At 37.8% G+C, this 21,082-nt stretch overlaps 1 protein-coding gene across 1 annotated transcript; it reads right to left on the bottom strand.

Moving 5' to 3' along the window:
• Nucleotides 1-2,182: 2,182 nt before the first annotated feature.
• Nucleotides 2,183-8,785, bottom strand: LOC114362443 (uncharacterized). The gene is made up of 3 exons (XM_028317859.1): nt 8,367-8,785; nt 7,374-7,618; nt 2,183-7,196 (listed from the first exon to the last, which is right to left on the bottom strand). Exons 1-3 carry the CDS (start codon nt 8,495-8,497, stop codon nt 2,614-2,616), a joined length of 4,959 nt encoding a protein of 1,652 aa, XP_028173660.1. The 5' UTR covers nt 8,498-8,785; the 3' UTR covers nt 2,183-2,613.
• Nucleotides 8,786-21,082: the final 12,297 nt, after the last annotated feature.

Raw genomic sequence — 21,082 nt, 5'->3', positions numbered from 1 at the left:
TTTATTAAATAAACTGCGCTGGTTCGGATACATAATATAATTGCCTATGTTTCTGTAGACTCTCGATATATTTATTCCATACTAACATAAACATTCAGTCAATTTAATTAATTTACGTTATAACGTAAGCAACAGTGTTACGTTATTTAAAAAAATATTAAGGTTAGTACAAAAATCCGTAGTTGTATAAACGTAAACCGCTTGGGAAATCGGTATTTCGACTTAATTGAAATAAAAGAACACGCGTTATAGTATTTTGAAAATCCATTCTACGGGCGTGATGAAATAATTGAGGATTTATACAATCAAAAACATTATTTGAGATGCGACTCTTAACGCTATTTTTTTAATTAATCTTATTTCAGATGCAAATTCGGAGAAATTCCAGAATCTGAAGGATTTCCACCGACTGGTCTCCGTGGAGCCCCTCAGTATAGAGCTGATGGAGTCCTTACCAGTCGGCATGTACATTCTCCCCGCCATCCTCTCGCTGACCGTCAATTACGTCATCGCTGGCTTGCAAATGAATAACGTCATCTAATCAATGTACTCATTACGTAAACGTGACTCGTGCGAATAAATATTCATTTTCTCGAATTATTTTATTTTTTGTAAAACGTCTATCTATCTTCTGGCGCCACTATCATATTCATTACCACTACAGTATCTACTTTAACACTGAAGTGGCGTATGATACGATATAGGTAAGTAGATAAGTAATACAATCATTTGATTACACAAAACGTATAAGTGCGCAATCGTTCTGTAACATTTAGTTTCCTAACAAACACAGTTCAAAGGCCGGGCTCCAAACTAACGTACCAAAACAAGGAACTGTGTAACATACGAATCAGGCGCCGTCAGGAATTACTTAACATTCGGCAGTCGATTCGCCCGCACCGGAGCTTTGTATCGCGCGTGCCCCGAATCCCACGAACAATAAACACAGCCAGCATACCCTGACCTATCCCCTAATTCTGTACTCAAAAAAATCCCTTGTATTCCAACATTCTCATACATCGCAAGAGACCTGCAACAACTGGCTGCGTGCTGAACTATAAACATGTTTGTTTGACAAAAGTGTTAAGTGAACCAAATTTTGAAAGGTTGATATTTTCTTTTTCACATTGTTGATACATGTAAAACACCTCAGAAGGAAGGTCATCAATTCAAACAATTATTGCGATGTTACCAGTTTTATTAATCACTGTCACATCAATTACAATAAATAAAGTACAATTAGTACAAGATCTTACTCACGTACCTGTCCGCACGACGGCTCGTTCTCGAATGATGGCCGACCGGCCATTTCGGCCAAGCACAGATTAGTAAGTCCACGGTAAGTGTTGCCAAGTTATTATTTGAAAAAATACTATTGCAGTAGTTGCGACTTTTCCGAGAATTAATAAAGTAAAGTTGTCTTTGGCATCTGTCACAGCCAAAGACAACTCAGTGACGAATATAATTTTAAAATAATGTATATAAAATAATTAATGAAGAGAAGTAACAATACGTGTTGTTACAATCGGCCATCCTTCTCGAACAAGTCCCTTTGTTCGCCTATCATATTCAAAATGATATGAATAATAATTATCTTTTTACAATAACCAACAAGATTACGCAACGTTATTAACCATTATAATAATATTACATTCCTGACATTAATTAATTTTACAATTTGATTTCGTTTTGTAACCAAGGAAAAATTTCTAGTATGAAAATAATTTGCATTTCGACTATTAATACATTACTATTCTAAATATTGTATATAATATAATGATTCAGGTCTGGCTGAATTTGTTTAATTTGAGAGATGCTACACTCAAGCGAACAAACAAATATTAAATATAAACTATTTAAAAATAAAGGTAAAATTGTATAAAACAAAATATTTACAACTAGATGTAATTAACAAAGGCAAAATATTTAACTAAATACTTCATCATAATAATATCATCATTTTCATTAATAAAACCTAACATACAAGCGATCCAAAAATTTATTATAAAATATAATAATAATATTAATTATTAAAATATTAATATATAATATTAAAAAACAGTAAAATTGTATAAAAAAAAATATTTAGAACTAAATGTAATCAACCTAACAATTAATAATTAACTGGAAATTAATACTTCATCATAAGTCATCATGTTCATAAACAAAACAATTTATTAATCGTATTTCACAATTTCATTATGTTCATTAGGGTAATCTCAAATGACATTATTTCGCTTAATTCATTACAATCGTTAGGGTCATCTCAAATGACACCTATTATAGCCGTCTCAAATGGCATCCATTTTAGTCATCTCAAATGACACCCAGTTTGGTCATCTCAAATGACACCCAGTTTGGTCATCTCAAATGACACCCAGTTTGGTCATCTCAAATGACACCCAGTTTGGTCATCTCAAATGACACTCAGTTTGGTCATCTCAAATGACACCCATTTTCTGTCATCTCAAATGACACCTATTTTCTGTCATCTCAAATGACATCAAATATTTCTATCTTAATCATTTCATCAGTATCAATCCATCAAAAATAAACAATTTACAACTCAGCATGATTAAGAAATAAAAGTCGATTAATAAACTAAAATTAAATTTAAATTCTGATTAAGTAACATAACAAGCTGCCAGTGACCGTCACACAATACCCCTTTTTCGTTAGTTTAGGGACATATTCTTCACCACTCTCTTCACTAGACGTATAATTCGCGCTAAAGCTTAGCCAGGGGAACATTTTGTCAATGGATATTACACCCTCGTATGGTCTACCTTTTCTAGTCAGCGGGGTGTCTACTACTACAAATCTATCATTAGGTAAGATCTTTTTAATTTTGTATGGACCTTGACATTTGGGCTCTAATTTCTTTGACTGTCCGGTGCCCGATGGTACAGCTTTAATTATCCTGACCAAATCACCCTCTTTATAATTAGTAGCCCTTTTCCTACGTAGATCATATCGACTTTTGTTGATTTCTTGATTTTTAGCAATACGACTACTCGCCTCAGCCCTTACTTCGTCTAACGTCTTTTCCGATGTATTATCTGCTTGCAAAGCCACATCATTTAAGACTCCCTGAGAAGCGTGCGAAACGTTTCGCCCAAACAATAACTCAGTGGGAGTTTTTTTTGTAACCGCATGAACAGACGTATTAATCCCGATTTGAATATCTGGGATGTATTCATCCCATGTTTCAGCACCTTTGTCGTGGGTCATAGCTCCTAAGGCAGAAAGGATAGTCCGGTTATACCGTTCTACCTGGCCGTTCGCACGTGGAGTGGCTACGGAATTCATAATATGTTTTATACCGTGGCCATCTACAAAGGATTTGAATTTACGGCTCGTGAAGCTAGTACCTCTGTCTGTAATGAGGCGAGTTGGAATACCAAACAAGCTGAAATAGTGACGGAATACTTTAATACTAGCCTTAGACTTGGTGCTACGAACGGGGGTCAAATTTACATATTTGGTAAACGCATCTACTATGACTAGTAAGTGCACGTTTCTCTTTTTGCTTCGAACGAAGGGCCCGAGATGATCGGCATGAACGGTGTGGAAGGGTATTTCGACTTTGGGAATAGGGTGAAGTTCCCCTTCTTTGGCCCCGGAAGGAATTTTGTGATGAGCACAGCCTAAGCATGCCGAGACATACTTCTTCACAAACTTCCTCATTTTTGGGAACCAATAAGAAGCTCGCACCCTTTCTAAAGTTTTCTCAAAGCCAAAATGGCCCACATCGTCGTGATTTGCCCGTAAAAGCTGCCAACGTACGGCTCTAGGTACAACCCATCTATCAGTTGTGTCATCAATAATGCGAAAGACCCGCCCATTTTTGATTTTGTAATCCTTTCTAATCGAAGCAATTTTTGCGGTTTCCGGATCTTCCAAAATTTCTTTAATACGAGTGATCTCTGAATCTCCCGATTGCACGGTAGTGATCCAATCGACGGCGTCTACCCTCAATACGTCTAAGTTATGTACGTCACTTTCTTCGGTTTCTACGGGACTTCGACTTAAACAATCTACATGGGCCATCCTATCACCCGGTCGATATTCTATACTACAGTCATATTCCAAAAATTGGATCCACCACCGTGAAATGCGGGGAATGAGGTCTCTTTTTGTAAATGTAGTGCGCAAAGCGTGACAGTCAGTAAAGATCGTGAATTTTATGCCCAGTAAATAGACCCTGAACTTATTGAGTGAAAATACCACCGCTAACGTCTCCAACTCAAAGGAATGCAGTTTCTGTTCGTCAGCGGTAGTACGACGGCTGAAATAAGCTACAGGTCTAAATGGCTCGTCATTTAATCTCTGCAATAATATGCCTGCCACACCAATTTGGCTCGCATCAGTATGTAACTGAGTCTCTGCAGCATGATTATACAGAGCCAAAATTGGTCGTTTTGTCAAATTATCTTTCAGCTTAATAAAGGCACCCTCTTCATTTTGTGACCACCGCCAAGGGGTATTTTTCCTTAAAAGGTCTGTGAGAGGTCTAGCAATAGAGGCGAAGTCCTTTACAAAGCGTCTGAAAAAACTAGCTAAGCCTAGAAACCTCCTCAGATCATGTTGATTTTGTGGAGGTGCAAATTGAGCAACTGCTAGGGTTTTTTGAGCTCCGGGTCTTATCTCACCTTTGCTAATTTCAAAGCCAAGGAAATCAATAGATTCTTTAAAGAAGTGGCATTTTTCTAATTTTAACGTTAACCCACTGTCTCTAAGTGCCTTAAGGACATCTTTTAGACGGTCTAAGCCTTCATCGATAGATTTAGACGGAATGAGTATATCATCCATATAAACGATGGTATGCTTTATTCCGGCTTTTCCTAAGACCTTATGAATGAGTCGCTGAAAGACAGCGGGTGCGTTCGCAAGGCCGAATGGCATACGAGTATACTCGTATTGACCATCCGGCGTTACGAACGCAGTCCTTTCTATAGACTCACTAGCTATCGGAATCTGATGATACCCTGAGGCTAGGTCAAGGGTAGTAAAAATAGTTTGTCCTGAAAGTTGGTCAAGTAGATCATCTATCCTTGGAAGGGGATAGTGATCTCTCTTCGTCTTACTATTAAGGGCACGATAGTCCACACAAAGCCTCAAGTCCCCAGTTTTCTTTTTAATTAAAACTATTGGACTGGCATATGGGGAACTTGAATGGCGAACTATCCCGCAATCTACCATTTCGTCAATCATATCCTGTACCTTCCTCCGTTCACTAAACGACAATCTATACGGGCGGTAGACAACCGGATCAGAGTCCTTAAGTTGAATCACCATCTCTGTTTCCGTTGTAAATCCCAAATCGTGCATGCCAGAAGAAAAACAATCTTTGAATTCAGTCAACAGCGTGTCCAACTTGTGTTTATGTTCGGTCGAAAGTTGTGAACCATAATTAATTGTACAAGCTGGACTGCAATCGTATTCCGTCAAGTTTATTCTTAATTCGCGGGTCAAAGCAATAACACGCGTTATAAGAGTGTCCTCAGGTAAGTGAATGTCATTTGAACACAAATTATGAACCAACAAATGACATTCTCCATTTACGATCTGGTATTCACCTGGTAGGAGATAATACTCTCTATTAGAACAGCCCCTTACCGATCCAGGTACGTATATTCTAAAACTAACGACATCACTGGACTTAACATGAACAGTCTTAAGGCCATTTGCAGGAATCAAGACGTCACAAGTTGCCCTCAACGGAACCTTAGATGGACACTCCGTATCCGTAAGTGGGACTCGATCAAAAATCAATTCTGTAGCGGTTTTTGTTATGCGTAAATTGGGACGTTCTGAAAAACTGTGCCCTAGGAGGATTGGGTAATTAATTAATTGATCAGTTACAATAAATATCTCTACGTCTTTTTCTACTACGCCTTGTACCGTCACTGTCGCAAACGTTCTACCCTCTGGTAGATATGGAATGTTACCAAGCCCTCGTAGGTACGGACCATCAACTGGTTCCCATGTTAATTTTAATCGCAAAGCGTCTGATTGACGTAATAAGGTTGCCTCACTACCTAAATCTACAAGTCCTACTACAGTTTGATCATTGATTTGTATTGGAACATTGTATTTATTTTTAGCAGCTAAATCCTTCTCGGTGCTGATTGAGTTCGATAGTTGAACCTCTGTTTCATGATGATCCTTCAGGACCTTCAAAACAGTTTTATCCTTATTGTCAGACTCTGGATTATTCTTTTTACGACATTCTACCGCTGTATGGCCTATTAATTGACACAAAGAACACTTAACCAAGGGCTTAGGGCACTTAAAGCTGGGATGACCCTTCTGCTTGCAATTAAAACAAACAATTGGCTGTGAGGAAATTAACTGTTTTGAAGTTCCAGGTTGTTCGCTAATTTTAGGCCGTGAAAACATGTTGGAGTTCATAGTTTGTCGATCACGTCTTAAATTATTGTCCCGGACAGATTTGAAAAACTCCAAGACATCTTCCGGTTTTTTAAACTTGGCTGCTTGAGCCCCTACTCTTACACCACGATCGTCTACGCCGTGAATCAGGCAATCTACAGCTTGTGGACCGAAAATTTTGCAGCGATTAAGCAAATTTATTTTGTTATAATAATATAATTCAAAGTTATCGCCAAATCGTGCTCGTTTCCCTAACATTTCTGTCAGCAAATCTGCATAATTTTCGGTGGATGGAAACGACTCCTTTAACAACTGTTTCCATTCCATCCAAGTACGTTTTAGGGATGGTAGGCCTTGATACCAAAGCTTTGCATGTCCTATCAGTTTTGGAAGAGCGTAATGTACTATCTGTTTATCGGACCATTCATAAATCTCGGCGCACTCATCTACCTTGTCTAACCAAACTTGGATCGTTTGTTGCTTAAGAAGGGGGTCAAACTCAGGGATAACATTATTCATGTGCGATGGGAAGTGTTCACGGTCACCAGGCTTATTTTTAAAGAACTTTGCAAACTCATTAAAAAATAAAGATGCTGAGTCATACCTTGAGTCCTTAGGCTCCGGGCTATTTCGTGGCTCTGACACTCGATTCTCATTCCTTCTGCGTTGATTGATCACTCGTTCCCTTCCCAACTGACTTTCCAAGGCTGCAAGTCGTCTTTTCAGGGCTTCACACTCTTCACTCTGCTCACGTTGACGTCTCAGCTGACTTCGGTCCCGGCTTCGATTACGCTGATAGTTCCNTCCTTAGGCTCCGGGCTATTTCGTGGCTCTGACACTCGATTCTCATTCCTTCTGCGTTGATTGATCACTCGTTCCCTTCCCAACTGACTTTCCAAGGCTGCAAGTCGTCTTTTCAGGGCTTCACACTCTTCACTCTGCTCACGTTGACGTCTCAGCTGACTTCGGTCCCGGCTTCGTGTCATCAGTGGCATATTGTCTAGGAGCACTCCTGGCCATATCCATACCATCCTCGGCATCACTAAATCCCCTCACAGGACTTCGGCTACGGTGTGCCCTACATATTCGAGGTGGGTATGTTTCTCCGTCAATACGGCTTGGTCTAGATGTGTTCCTCGGTGGGGTACGCACACGTCTTTCGCGTCGCCTTGGCAAGATAGGACTTCTACTCTTACTCCGACTTTGGCGGTCATCTTCCCGTCGGNGAAGATCTGAAGTAACACCACATTCATGATCAATACTACTCCGGCACCGTGGTATTCTCCTGTATCGCTCACCGCTAGATGGCGCTAGCACTAGCAAGCGGTGTCCAGATTATTTTCCTTTCTAGAGACTTAAAACGTAAAACGTTGATTCAACAATAACCAGTCAATTGTAGGTTTAATAAAGCTGCGTATTTCAATAATACTTATGTATGATTATCTTAATAAAGATTGTTCAACGGCCAACTCACACAACATTAACTATAATAATAAAGAAATTGCAGTAAGGAACCATAGACTTGGCACGACTTTGTCTAGATTTCATTACTTTTTAGAGATAAACAAGCAGCTCCATCGAGACTTGGCTAGTTTTTTACACAATGTTTTTGGTGGGATTTACGTTATAACGTAAGCAACAGTGTTACGTAATTTAAAAAAATGATTAACGTTAGTACAAAAATCCGTAGTTGTATAAACGTAAACCGCTTGGGAAATCGGTATCCCATCAAAAACAATACTTGTCAAAAAAACCAAGTCTCGCAACTCAGTTGTTCTACGGTAAAAAGTTGTGAGATCCATGTAATACCAAGTCCAGGCCAGGAAATCTTTAACGTTTTACATAAATTATTGACTTGGCCATCGCACTAAATAATTTAATTTACACGTGTTTTCATGCGATGGCCAAGTCAATATATTTACTACCGTGCCCCCAAATCTCATTTCTTTTTGTATTTTGTAGACNCCCGTCGGCTGTGACTGCGACTTCGCCTGACGCTCGCACGCGTATCCCGACTACAACTCCGCCTGACGCTCACACGCTCCCGACTACGATTTCGTATTGCACTAGAACGATGTATCCTTTTCTTGCATTCAGAATTCATTTTCTGAAACTCAAAACAGTTTGTTTTATATATACCGTTATAAAACAAGAAGGTATGGTAAACGTTGTCATATTATAATGGCTTAAATCAATGTAACAATCAATCCGTTTGCATCGGCGAAAATACTGGATTGAATATTTAAAAACAGACACAGTTCTATAATTAGATCAATTTACAACACACATGAGGTAGTATTTCAGTTCAGTGTCTTCTTATTATCTTAAAAATATATTTCAAATTTCATTAGTTTCTAATCTGTTAACATCGCATTGATGGTTGTTTAATTATAACGAGAAACAACGAAATATGGGTAAGACCCATGAGGTTGAACTAATATGAAAAATATTTCCGTTGCAGATTGCGGTTTCAATTAAGTAAAAAAAATAAAAAATAAAAATACAAAATTTGAGAGAAGGGAATAAAAATAACATCCATTTACATCGGATGAATCCCTATTCAAAATGATAGCAACACAACATGAGTATATTAATTATTAAGTATTTTTGTCACGTCTAGGCATATTTTGAGCAAAACTTATGTTTGAAAAAAAAATACAAAGAATATCCATTTTCATCGGGCGAATCTCTGTACAAAATGTGGGTAACACAGCATGGATGCACTAATTGATAAGTATTTTCGCCTCCTCAATGCATATTTCGAGCAAAATCTATATATTTTTTTTGATTACAATAAAAATATCCATTTATATCGGTTGAATCTCTGTTCAAAATGTGGGTAACACAACATGGATGCACTAACTATGATGTATTTTCGCCTCCTCAATGCATATTTCGGAAAACTAACTAAGTTTCAAATATTTACTAACCGTTGAGTTTGTGGGGTGGTATTACAAAACAGTTTGTTCTGTATGATCCCACTTCTGACATGTAAAACACCTCAGAAGGAAGGTCATCAATTCAAACAATTATTGCGATGTTACCAGTTTTATTAATCACTGTCACATCAATTACAATAAATAAAGTACAATTAGTACAAGATCTTACTCACGTACCTGTCCGCACGACGGCTCGTTCTCGAATGATGGCCGACCGGCCATTTCGGCCAAGCACAGATTAGTAAGTCCACGGTAAGTGTTGCCAAGTTATTATTTGAAAAAATACTATTGCAGTAGTTGCGACTTTTCCGAGAATTAATAAAGTAAAGTTGTCTTTGGCATCTGTCACAGCCAAAGACAACTCAGTGACGAATATAATTTTAAAATAATGTATATAAAATAATTAATGAAGAGAAGTAACAATACGTGTTGTTACAANCAATGCCTGCATAGCTAATGAGAATTCAGCCTTCTAGTTTTATCCACAACGAAGTTACAGGCGGTCGAAAATGGCCTGAATTGCTTCGAGAAAAGGATGGTACGGCCGTGCCGCTTTTTTGCTCGACTTGGTGGGGGCACTGCCGTGCCCCCAGATTTCGACTTAATTGAAATAAAAGAACACGCGTTATAGTATTTTGAAAATCCATTCTACGGGCGTGATGAAAGAATTGAGGATTTATACAAAACTGTAGCAAACATTAAAAAAATATATTAAATTCAAATCAAAAACATTATTTGAGATGCGACTCTTAACGCTATTTTTTTAATTAATCTTATTTCAGATGCAAATTCGGAGAAATTCCAGAATCTGAAGGATTTCCACCGACTGGTCTCCGTGGAGCCCCTCAGTATAGAGCTGATGGAGTCCTTACCAGTCGGCATGTACATTCTCCCCGCCATCCTCTCGCTGACCGTCAATTACGTCATCGCTGGCTTGCAAATGAATAACGTCATCTAATCATTACGTAAACGTGACTCGTGCGAATAAATATTCATTTTCTCGAATTGTTTTTTTTTTGTAAATACGATCTATCCTATCTTATAAGCGCTCGCAAGTTGGCGCCAGACCTATCATATTCATTAGCACCACAGTATCTACTCTAGCACTGAAGTGGCGTATAATACGATATAGGTAAGTAGATAAGTAATACAATCGTTTGATTACACAAAACGTATAAGTGCGCAATCGTTCTGTAACATTTAGTTTTCTAACAAACACAGTTCAAAGGCCGGGCTCCAAACTAACGTACCAAAACAAGGTACTGTGTAACATACGAATCAGGCGCCGTCAGGAATTACTTAACATTCGGCAGTCGATTCGCCCGCACCGGAGCTTAGTATCGCGCGTGCCCCGAATCCCACCAACAATAAACACAACCAGCATACCCTGACCTATCCCCTAATTTTGTACTCAAAAAAATCCCCTGTATTCCAACGTTCTCATACGTCGCAAGAGACCTGCAACAACTGGCTGCGTGCTGAACTATAAACATGTTTGTTTGACAAAAGTGTTAAGTGAACCAAATTTTGAAAGGTTGATATTTTCTTTTTCACATTGTTGATACATGTAACTTAATATGTATGGATCTGTCATTTCAAAGTATAATTCATTATCCTATTGGGACTATAATCTTCACTGGTGGGATCAGAAAAAGTAGACATTTATTTAGACCTTACTTATTTACACCTACAGCATTCACCAGATTGCCTATTACAAATGACTAACGTAAGCACCATGGACAATCACGTATTTCATTAGAATTAAAACATTATTACATCGTGGCATCGGAATAATTTACGTAATACATTTTAGTGCTCGTCTGTACGAACCGCTGCACTTGAACCGATATTTATTAATCGAAAATGTCCAGCAAATTATACAATACAAATACAAAAATACAATACAAAATTGTTTATTCAGAATCAGGTTTGAATTTAAACAGGGTTTCGATTGGGGTTTTCTTTTAAGTATAAGGAGATACTTGTGTTAGAAAACCCCGCTCTCCATTTACAATGACTTACATAAGGTATGTAATTATACAGCTAGGAAATACAATGCATATCTATTGACTGATTTTGCAAGTAGGAACTGAAAATTGTGTGTGTGTGTGTTTGGTTATTATGTAGTAGTAATTTTATTAATTTATTTAATGAAAAGTTATGTGTTTGCATATTTAATTAATTTTGATTTTAGGTTAATTTCGTTTAGGGAAGCCGGTATTGTAAATTATATTAGATTTAAATTTTTAACTTTACCTTAGTTTATTTCATGTAAATAAATTATCGATAGTCGCAAAGCAATCCCAAACTGATTAAGTCGTCCAATCCGATGAGCGATGGCTGGGCAAATGAGATTAATCAGTTGTCCAAACAGGATTGACTGTAGCATTTCGGCAGTAATATGTGGTAATTGTCAATCATCGCATTGCAAATTGCAGGAAATTAAAGTGTAATAAATTTTATTGAGAATGATTTATTAAAACATTTTTAATTACGGTTTCCAATCAATCGTGGCACTTTTTATAAGCTGTCGAAATGCTTATTTACTTTTGCTATTTTCAAAGTCAACTAATTAGATGAAATGAGTTATTAATTTTATTAAGTACTAGGTCATAACTTAACCACCCAAAAAATGAACATTAAAACAGTCTTGAAAAAGTACAATTTAGTCAGTCTTATTGCTAAAAACCGATCACTTTCAGACAATGCCGGGTTATCAAGTTGTAAAGAAATAGCATCATAATTTACTTCCAAAACGGTAATGTTTAATCTCACTAAACAAAGTCATTCTCGCTGACCGGCTTACAGCCTCTCCAAATAGCCTCACCCGGCTCACAAAGCCAACCTCCGAATTCATCTCCTCATTCCGAATACCCGAACACCTCATCCACTTACAGGCCCGAACAATTGTTTCGACACGTGTCTGTTGCCACTAATAGCACTCACCATCTCACAAATAAGCTTAGTAACTGACCAGCGTAAATAGGCATTGATCTTCAGACTCTTCGGAAGAAAGCTCTTCAGAAGTAAGGGTCAGCTAAGAGTGGTCAGCCCGTAATGACACGTTGCAATAGGCCAGCATTTGATGAGGGTGTAAACTGTTCGGTTGGAAAGCCGATAGCAAATATAGAGTATCACGAAGACTGGCTTGTTATCGTTTGCTTGATTGATGACGTCACGTCTCTCGGGAAAGACGGTTCAGTGCTTGTAACATCTGGCAGTCTGATTTTACGAGTGCTTTTTGAGTTATGTTTTAGGTACAAATAGCTTGAAAGGAAATAGATAACTACTATTCGGATCATTTGAAAAGNTTGAAAATAAATAGGAAAAATAAAGAACTAAAGAATCTAGAATATTTGCAAGTAAAATGTTATTATTATCGCATGACTATAAAAGAATGAACGTAAAAATGGAAACCCAAGATATAGTCCGTATTACGAAATGACACTCAAAATATTGAAATCAAACGAATATTTTTGAACAATCACAGGTTTTTGTTGTGTTTACGATGTCTTTGCCTGGGTTTGAATTGAGTTCTGGGCATTTCATAAAACGAGATTTAAGTGCATATTACGAAACGATTCTCAAAATTCAACTCAATTTAATTATTCATCAAAGTGAAAACTGTCTTAAATTATTTTTATTTTTATTTTTTAGATGAGGACGTTTATTTGTCAAAAGTATTTACAATTTACTTACAGAGAAAACATCTTTTGTACTTAATACTAAATTAACAGTCTTCTGGTAACAACACAGATAAAAAAAATCTGTCTAAGGCCCGATTCGACCAAACTTTTATCAAAGAATAACTCCTGCTATAACTGTGGTATAACTGGCACATTGATAGTTTGAGTATGGGAAATACCTATGTCAAAAACTGACGATTTATTCTGAGATTAATATTCACTCTTTTTGGTCGAATCCACCCTAAATGACGCAATGGTTTGACAGTTCGCCGTAATGAACATAAAATACACACATAAAACATTACCTCCAAACTTCCCCGAACCTATTCTCGATACAATTTCGAACAGCGTAAGCAGAACCTTTCAAAACACTTGTTTTCTCTCAAGTAAAGGACAAAACGGGCGTATTGGAGCCGAGGGACTAGTCCCGATGACATGACGTCCTGAAATAATATAAAGTTTCCCTTATCCAGGTTTGTAGGTCAATGTTTCTGACGCTTAAAAGTTGAGTGATATTTTTTATGATCGGACACAAAATTTGGAGCATATTCCTTACTAGCTCGCTGTGGCTCCACCCGCGTGGATTTCGGTAAATTATAGCATAATCTGTCCTGCACTGAAATGGCAATGGGCAGGGCACATAGTACGCAGAACTGACGGCCGATGGGACAGCAAGGTTCTGGAGTGGAAGCCACGTACCGGAAAATGCAGCGTGAGACGTCCACCCACCAGGTGGACCGACGACCTGATAAAGGTAGCAGGAAGGCGCTGGATGCAGGCCGCTACCAACCGTGCGATGTGGAAGTCATTGGGGGAGACCTATGTTCAGCAGTGGACGTCCTGTGGCTGAAATGATGATGACGATGAATCTGTCCTGATATTTAAGCTATTTTCTTGTACTGTTTTATCAAAACCCATCCAGTCGTTTTTGCTATCCTTACAACCTTTTGCGTGTATTTTATGGGTAGAGTAATGCCCTCAAAAAGTTTAGGGTACCGACCCTGAATCTGTTATCAATCAATTCTAGTTAGAGATAACTTCTTGGTCTCCCACGCGACTTCGAACGTGACGAAAGTCTTTTACAACCTGTCTTTGCATACCACGATATTAATGCAGATCAAAACCGATTTAAGTTTATTTAATTCATTTCGCTCGACATAATGACAAATTAAGACATATTATATACATTACAAACTGTGTGTGCATTACAAAAAGTAAAGGATGATATTTCTGCATCTTACATCATTATAGAAAGAAATAAAAACACATCAGATTCATTAATAAAAATTGTAACGTAAAGTTACCAACAAATTACTGATAAGCAATCCATTCAAACCACCAATAATAAATGAACGCTTGACTCGTAGCCAATATACGCTACAGTCGTAGCTTTCGTAGCAATACTACGACGTAACGTGTAGCTTGTTGACTCAGCTTTGATTCCGTAGTCCGCACTACAACTCAAATTAGTGCTACGGTTCTGCGTAGGTCTACGAGCTACGAGTAACCGCTACGTACTCGTGGAACGTTTTTCTACGAAAATTATGAATTCAAATACTACATAATTATTATATTTAACTAGCTTTCCGCCCGCGGCTTCGCCCGCGTGGAATTTTGTCTGTCACAGAAAAACTTTATCGCGCGCGTCCCTGTTTCAAAAACCGGGATAAAAACTATCCTATGTTCTTTCCCGGGACTCAAACTATCTCTATGCCAAATTTCATCAAAATCGGTTGCGAGGTTTAAGCGGGAAAGCGTAACAGACAGACAGACAGACAGACAGACAGACAGAGTTACTTTCGCATTTATAATATTAGTTGGGATTTGCGAACATGGATATTACAAGTAGGTGTTACAGGTATTTTAGTATAAGTATAGTAGAACAGTTAGCTACGAGACAATATTTATTATACTTTCTGGAGCGCGAAATTAATGCGTGAACTTTTTTATATTACCAATTAATTTGTCGATAGCACGGATTTGGGTATGGAAACTCACATAATTTAATGTTTTTAATTTTAACTAGCCAATTTAAATTGCAAATTATGCCAGCCATTTGGAGCACCTACTTCAAACAACAAATGCAATTGGGTTGTTTTTGGAGGTCCTACCCAAGTTTAAGTAGACTGCCAATATGTGTAATCCGTAAAGGTGTCGTTAGTAACCAAAATTGGAGGCGGGAATCGTGTCACTTGGTCGACTGGAGCCCTTAATTGCTCCCGTTTCGGGCCCGCTCCGAAACCCTTTCGAAATATATTAATTGGGGACTCCAGAACGTCATTAGCTAGACAGCGTCATCAGTTCTTAGAAATCCCTCGGGACAAACTTGTTATAACGGTTCGGAATCTAATTAATCTTAACACATTTCAAAGTAGGCGCTTCATTACGGTTGAATACATCAATATGCTGGCTGACTGACAACTGGCTATCAAGTAAGTACTAAGCTACTCGTATTATAATGGGGCCGTGTCATGGCATTGAAATGATGTTCAATATAAATAAATAAATACCAGTATCGACCTTAGGGCGCACGTGTATAATTATTGTGAATACATAGACGAGTGATAGTTATATGTCTAATCCTATAGTTAGTAGAATAAGTTTTCGAGGGCGAACAATCGGTCTCGCCAGCTCAACTTCTCTTTAAAAACTAGTCTATTACTAATCAATACTTAGAGAACCAGGCGCCTATAAATATTCGGATTTAACATTAATAACACTTCAAACAAATATTTGATAGAGAGAAACTTAATGAATTAATCACACCACCTAGTGAGCAGTGGCCATTCGAGTCAGACAAAGTGAAAAGCCATGTATAGCATTCGGCTGTAACTGATTTATGGGACTTAGAACAAGAATACAGCGTTTATAGCGGAAAGGAATACTGTGTATTCTTTCGAAATACGTTGGGATTGCAGTTTACGTTTTGTGCTCTAGATCTGTGCCTGTGATTGTAGACAAAGTAACACTGGTGACGATTCAATTTCGTCACCACTTCACGTAGCAGAGTAGCAACAAATTTTTATTTATTAACATGATCGTCGTCAAGTAACTCGGTATTGAGCTGGTCTGCTTTGGGAATGTTTTAAACGATTTCAATAATTCAATAATACTTGGCTCCGTTTGTATCTTTTATTCGTCATATTAAAGAAGCAAACACTAACTAACAACACCCAGGCCACAGCTTGAAAATAAAATGCTAAACAAAAAAACCTTATCTTTTCTTCGGGACCCAACTGGGCTCGTTTGGTCCATACTTGTTTTTTTTTCAGACACCTACGTAATACAAGCACATCACGGTCAACGTCCGGTCGAAGGCCCAAATGTGGTAACCCTAATTATTCAGTTTCAGAGTGCCTTATCTGAGGCTGTTTTTGTGGATACGTAATACAAAAATGCATGCTTGTTTTTTGCTCACCGATCAAAACTGAAATAAAGATATCTCCTAATTGTGGTCACAGGGGCAACACTGGAAAAGATAAAATTCTTCTTCTTGAACCTTTCTATTACCGATATGTCAGAAGCCATAGCAAACTCAAAAAGCATGACACCCTGACGTTACTCCCCGCAGAAGTTTTAACCTGTAAAAACAGTCAAGATATTGAGTTTTTGAAAACATATTAGGTACCTACAACATACAAAACCTCGTTGTATAATTTCCGAACTTAAGACAAATAAGAATAAATCACGGGGCATTACTAAAATGTGATATGTCGGTTTGTTTGGTTGTCATTCGCTTGTCGAATCCATTTCCGAACTGGATTTTGTGTGCCCACAACTTCGTGGCGCCGCGAGATAATATTGTTTGCGCTTATATTAACGATTAACACGAAATAAATTAAATCATGGGACCAATAATTTTGAAATTAAGTGCAGTTTTTTAAATTCAGTATAATCACGTGCACAATGTAGGTATCTGCCTCTCTGATATCGAAATGTTAACTTTACAGGTTACACTTTAAACTTTCAAGGCTCCAGCGCTTAGGTTTCTCATATTTGCGATACAATTATCTAAAACTAGTTTTTTACTAAAATGAATACTTTGGTCTAACCTTAGAATAATGGGCCCACAAATTCTATCAGACTGTAAAATTGAATTGTCCTTAACATAATAATCAATGCTTTGGGTAAAAGTGCTGAAACTGAGAAAAATCAGCACAAGAAGCTGGATCACCTTTGTCATCTCTTTCCAAAGGTTCCAAGGTGACCAGATGTAGATAAAAGTTTCAATAGCGATGTTTCTTATAGCCTGCGATTGTCCGCGCCATGCCTCTTGTGGCCGCTCACGCGGAAGGCGGATAGCGCCAGAGCACCTTATTTATGACTGCGGCTTAACGGCCGCGTGTGTGGTTAACGCACGCTTAAGGCTGCGACCACACAAAAGGCAAAGCCAGACAACAACTAGCGGCTTTAACAGAAGAAGAGAGAAGCCACACGGTGCGTCCTGCATATAAAAATCAATGATATGCCAGACGGTGCGTTCCGACGTCGCACCGCACGTACACCGCACTTCGATTGAGCGAGACGGTGCCGTATTGCGGCGCCGCACCGCACCGTGTGGCTTCTCACGAACCCTTACTGACAGACCGTTAAAATGCAGTCAGACACCGAGTACCGGCATAGGTAACAGAAGCGGTGACAGAGAGAGCCCAGTCATAGGCAGATCGTGGATAAGCGCAGAAATGACTAGATAAGGCAAGTCAACCTTGACCTTCACTTTTGGGTTTTTATTGGCGGTCAAGCTATAGATCCTGGCTACACAGGAGTTGCAGCGGTGGGAACGAGAGGTGGAATAGTCCCGTAAGCATTCAGCCACTAAGTAACGCCGTAACTACAGCAGTAACAGAAGAGTAGTCATAGAGCACAGAGAAATAGTTAGCTCACTGTTGCAATATCTGAGTAGAAATACCTTATTTATAAGTTGGTTAGTTAACGCACGCTTAAAGATGTGGTCACACTAAAGATAAAGTCAGACAACAACAACAACAAGCAGCCACAGGACGGCGACAATAGTGCCCAGTCACAGGTAGTCCATGGAGAAATGCAGAAATGTCTAAGATCACCATGGTAAAGTCAGCGGTTAAGTAGAAGCGTAGCAGTGCCACTGCACTGAAGAGCACAGTCAAACGTAGAGCTGCAGACCGTACAAGCGCAGAACACATACCTAAATACTATTACTGGCGGCACAATTACTTCTAGCTCGCACCGACATAAGTAAGTTATGGCACTGCCAACAAATATAATAATAGCTCGCTGTTGCCATATCTGAGCATTTATGGCTGTGGTTAACCCTCGCTTAATCATAAGTGCCACTTGTGGTCTAAACTGAATAAATATTTTTGATTTTGATTTTTGATTTTAAGACTTAAGTTTGGTTTGAACGCGGTAGATAAAGATTATCGATTGAACACCGAGTTGTCCCAACAGTATTGACTGGCAAGTCAAAGTCAAAGTCAAAGTCAAAATTTCTTTATTTGTTTGGACTAATAAATAGTTCTTAAAGAGATCTCAAGAGATGTTAGGTATATAAAATCTATTAGATATTCCGTTACTTTTGATAGGTATAGATATAACTACCTGCTTATATGATACACCGACTCAGTAGGACCACAGAATACATGTAGGATCAAGTTGTGCGCCATAACTTATTCTTATCGAGGCATTCAATCAATTTTAGACATCATTATGTCGTCTGAAATCATCGATAAGATCTTGATGCGCATCCCACGCACAAACCAAACTGGTTAATTTATAAGTTATAATATTTTTAGTCACTAGTCATCCACATACACACACCCCGTCAATATTAATGTAAATAAATTGCTGTGTACTGGCCTTCATCAATATACACATTTATGACTTCATTTATATTTTTAAACAAATAATAAATAGTCCCTATAACAACTGAATAAGATTCAATATTTAGCTAGTTGTTCCGTCGCAATACTTTGTGTAAATAATGTTATTTCCTTGATTACTTTTGTAAATCGAAAGACAATTTAATATGACTACACAGACAGAAGCTTACAATTCACCAGAGTAGACCCTTCACCAGTAAGATTAAAATGAATCACTCTTTATTAACCCTTGAAAATTTCAAAGCACTACATTTTTTGTGTAAAATAGAAAAGTTCTTGAATGTCCATCGCGACTTTATTTATTTAAAACCAAAAAAACAATGTTTTGTCATCTTCCTCATTTTATTCGACATCTCCGTATGTGTTGTAATGTGTGCACAAAGCTTAATTTTAATAACTGATTACTTACCTTCGGTTCCGTATAATTTGATATGCTTTCAAGTTATGTATTTGGTGCATAGCATTCTATACATTTCATATTGTGGACCAGGCTTTGGTTCAGAATTCAAAAAACTCCTCACTAGTTTGTGGAGCGCTCATCAAATTTTACATTACGAATTGTCAAAACATACAATTTTATCAGAGTTGAAAAGCAAGTGTGTTTTGATCGTGTATGCTGTATGCATCCTTCGGTTAGCTCCAACTTTACTACATATAATAGTCGAGGAAAGTGGTCCAGTTCCAATATTTTATATAATCCAACACGATATGATCCGCGTTTGGTCAGAGCTGCGATACGTGACCAGCGTAATTCTGTACAGCTCTATACTTATCATTATCAAATGTATGATCCAGTGTCTAATTGCGTCAGTCAAAATAGTTCCTATTGAAGAAAATTTGAATATCCTAGTCACTGCCTACCAACACTTGTTTGTATCTACTCAGTATTTGAGAAAATGCTTTAGTCATCAAGTAAGTACCTACTGCTGCCTCCGATTCAATTTCTGAAATTAAAATTGTTTGCATGGTCTTAAATAAATATTGTTAACATCTTTTTTGTTACAGGTACTCTTGTCAATGTCAATTGCAATAATACACTTCATATTTTTGAGTTATAAAGTGATTAAGTATAGTCTGAATCAGGTACGATTTTAATTGCATCATATTATTATAATATTTGTCATCCATAATTTAGGTAGAGTAATATCGAGGTTACATTTTAGGTTGGTTTGCCGTCACTTTCACCTCACTTGCCCGTCAACCTAATTGTTTACACTTCCTGTATAATACTGAGTTCTAAGTTCGGGCAAGGAGTCCAGAATGAAGCGTCGAACCTGAAACGAATCTTGGCCTCTCTTTGCTGCAAAGCTTCCTCAGGTAAAATAACTCTATCGGCGTGAAGTAACTTGAACCTCCCCACAAGGTTCAAATTATAGCCTGACCAGGAACATAAAAACCCTGGCATAGAGGCGCGTCAATTGCATTTGATAGTGCAACACTGAGTACAGTCGTACCTGTGTTAAATTAATAGGCTAACTTTATGTATCAGGATTCAGGATTACGGGCTAATTTGATATTTTCATAAATTAACGAAAAAATATTATTATAGGTAACCTGATTTAAATAAATTAAATGAAATCATCAATCGAGCTAGTAGAATTTATTTTATTATTCATCAATAATCAAATTCAGAACTTGAATATTCAACTGCAATGTCTGCTCATGAACGCTTCAAACTCGGTACTTCTTTCCCAATCCCATAAAATTCAACACTTAGAAAGTGACAAAAAAAAACAACAACAAAAACACAAAATATGTAGGCTATCAAAAAACAAGTGGTGAGAAAAAACTGTGCCAATAGGCACCCGCTCAGCATTTATCGTGACATGCTCAAAAGGGCAAGTCACGAAGCTGGTCTTCCGCGGACGCCCTTGCTTATTGCGCAACCCTTGGAGAAGACACCGTCTAAAATAATGTAACCGTAAATTATAATTAGTGAAAGTTCGATGTCTCTCCAAGGGGCACGCAACGCAGGGTTGTGTGTATAATTCGGTTACAGTACGCATCAAGAATAAAAAAAAAATACAAATAACTTATCAAAACAACACAAGAGAAGAATAAAAATAAAAAAACATAACAAGAAACAACAACAACAAAACCTCGAAAATCGAATTATCGATTAATCGCATAGATGATATCGTAAGTATCGTAATAAATTAAAATTAATCGGCTTGACAACTCCAGTGTATACTAATTATTTATTTAA

This window comes from Ostrinia furnacalis, unplaced genomic scaffold (assembly GCF_004193835.3).
Source record: "Ostrinia furnacalis isolate ACB-3 unplaced genomic scaffold, ASM419383v2 OfSCF6505, whole genome shotgun sequence".
NCBI classification, from domain to species: Eukaryota; Metazoa; Arthropoda; class Insecta; order Lepidoptera; family Crambidae; genus Ostrinia; species Ostrinia furnacalis.
This window is presented reverse-complemented; position numbering and strand designations above follow the sequence as displayed.

Coding starts and splice junctions, on each gene's coding strand:
- LOC114362443 (XM_028317859.1), bottom strand. CDS start 8,497: ATGAATTCTGAATGCAAGAAAAGGATACATCGTTCTAGTGCAATACGA.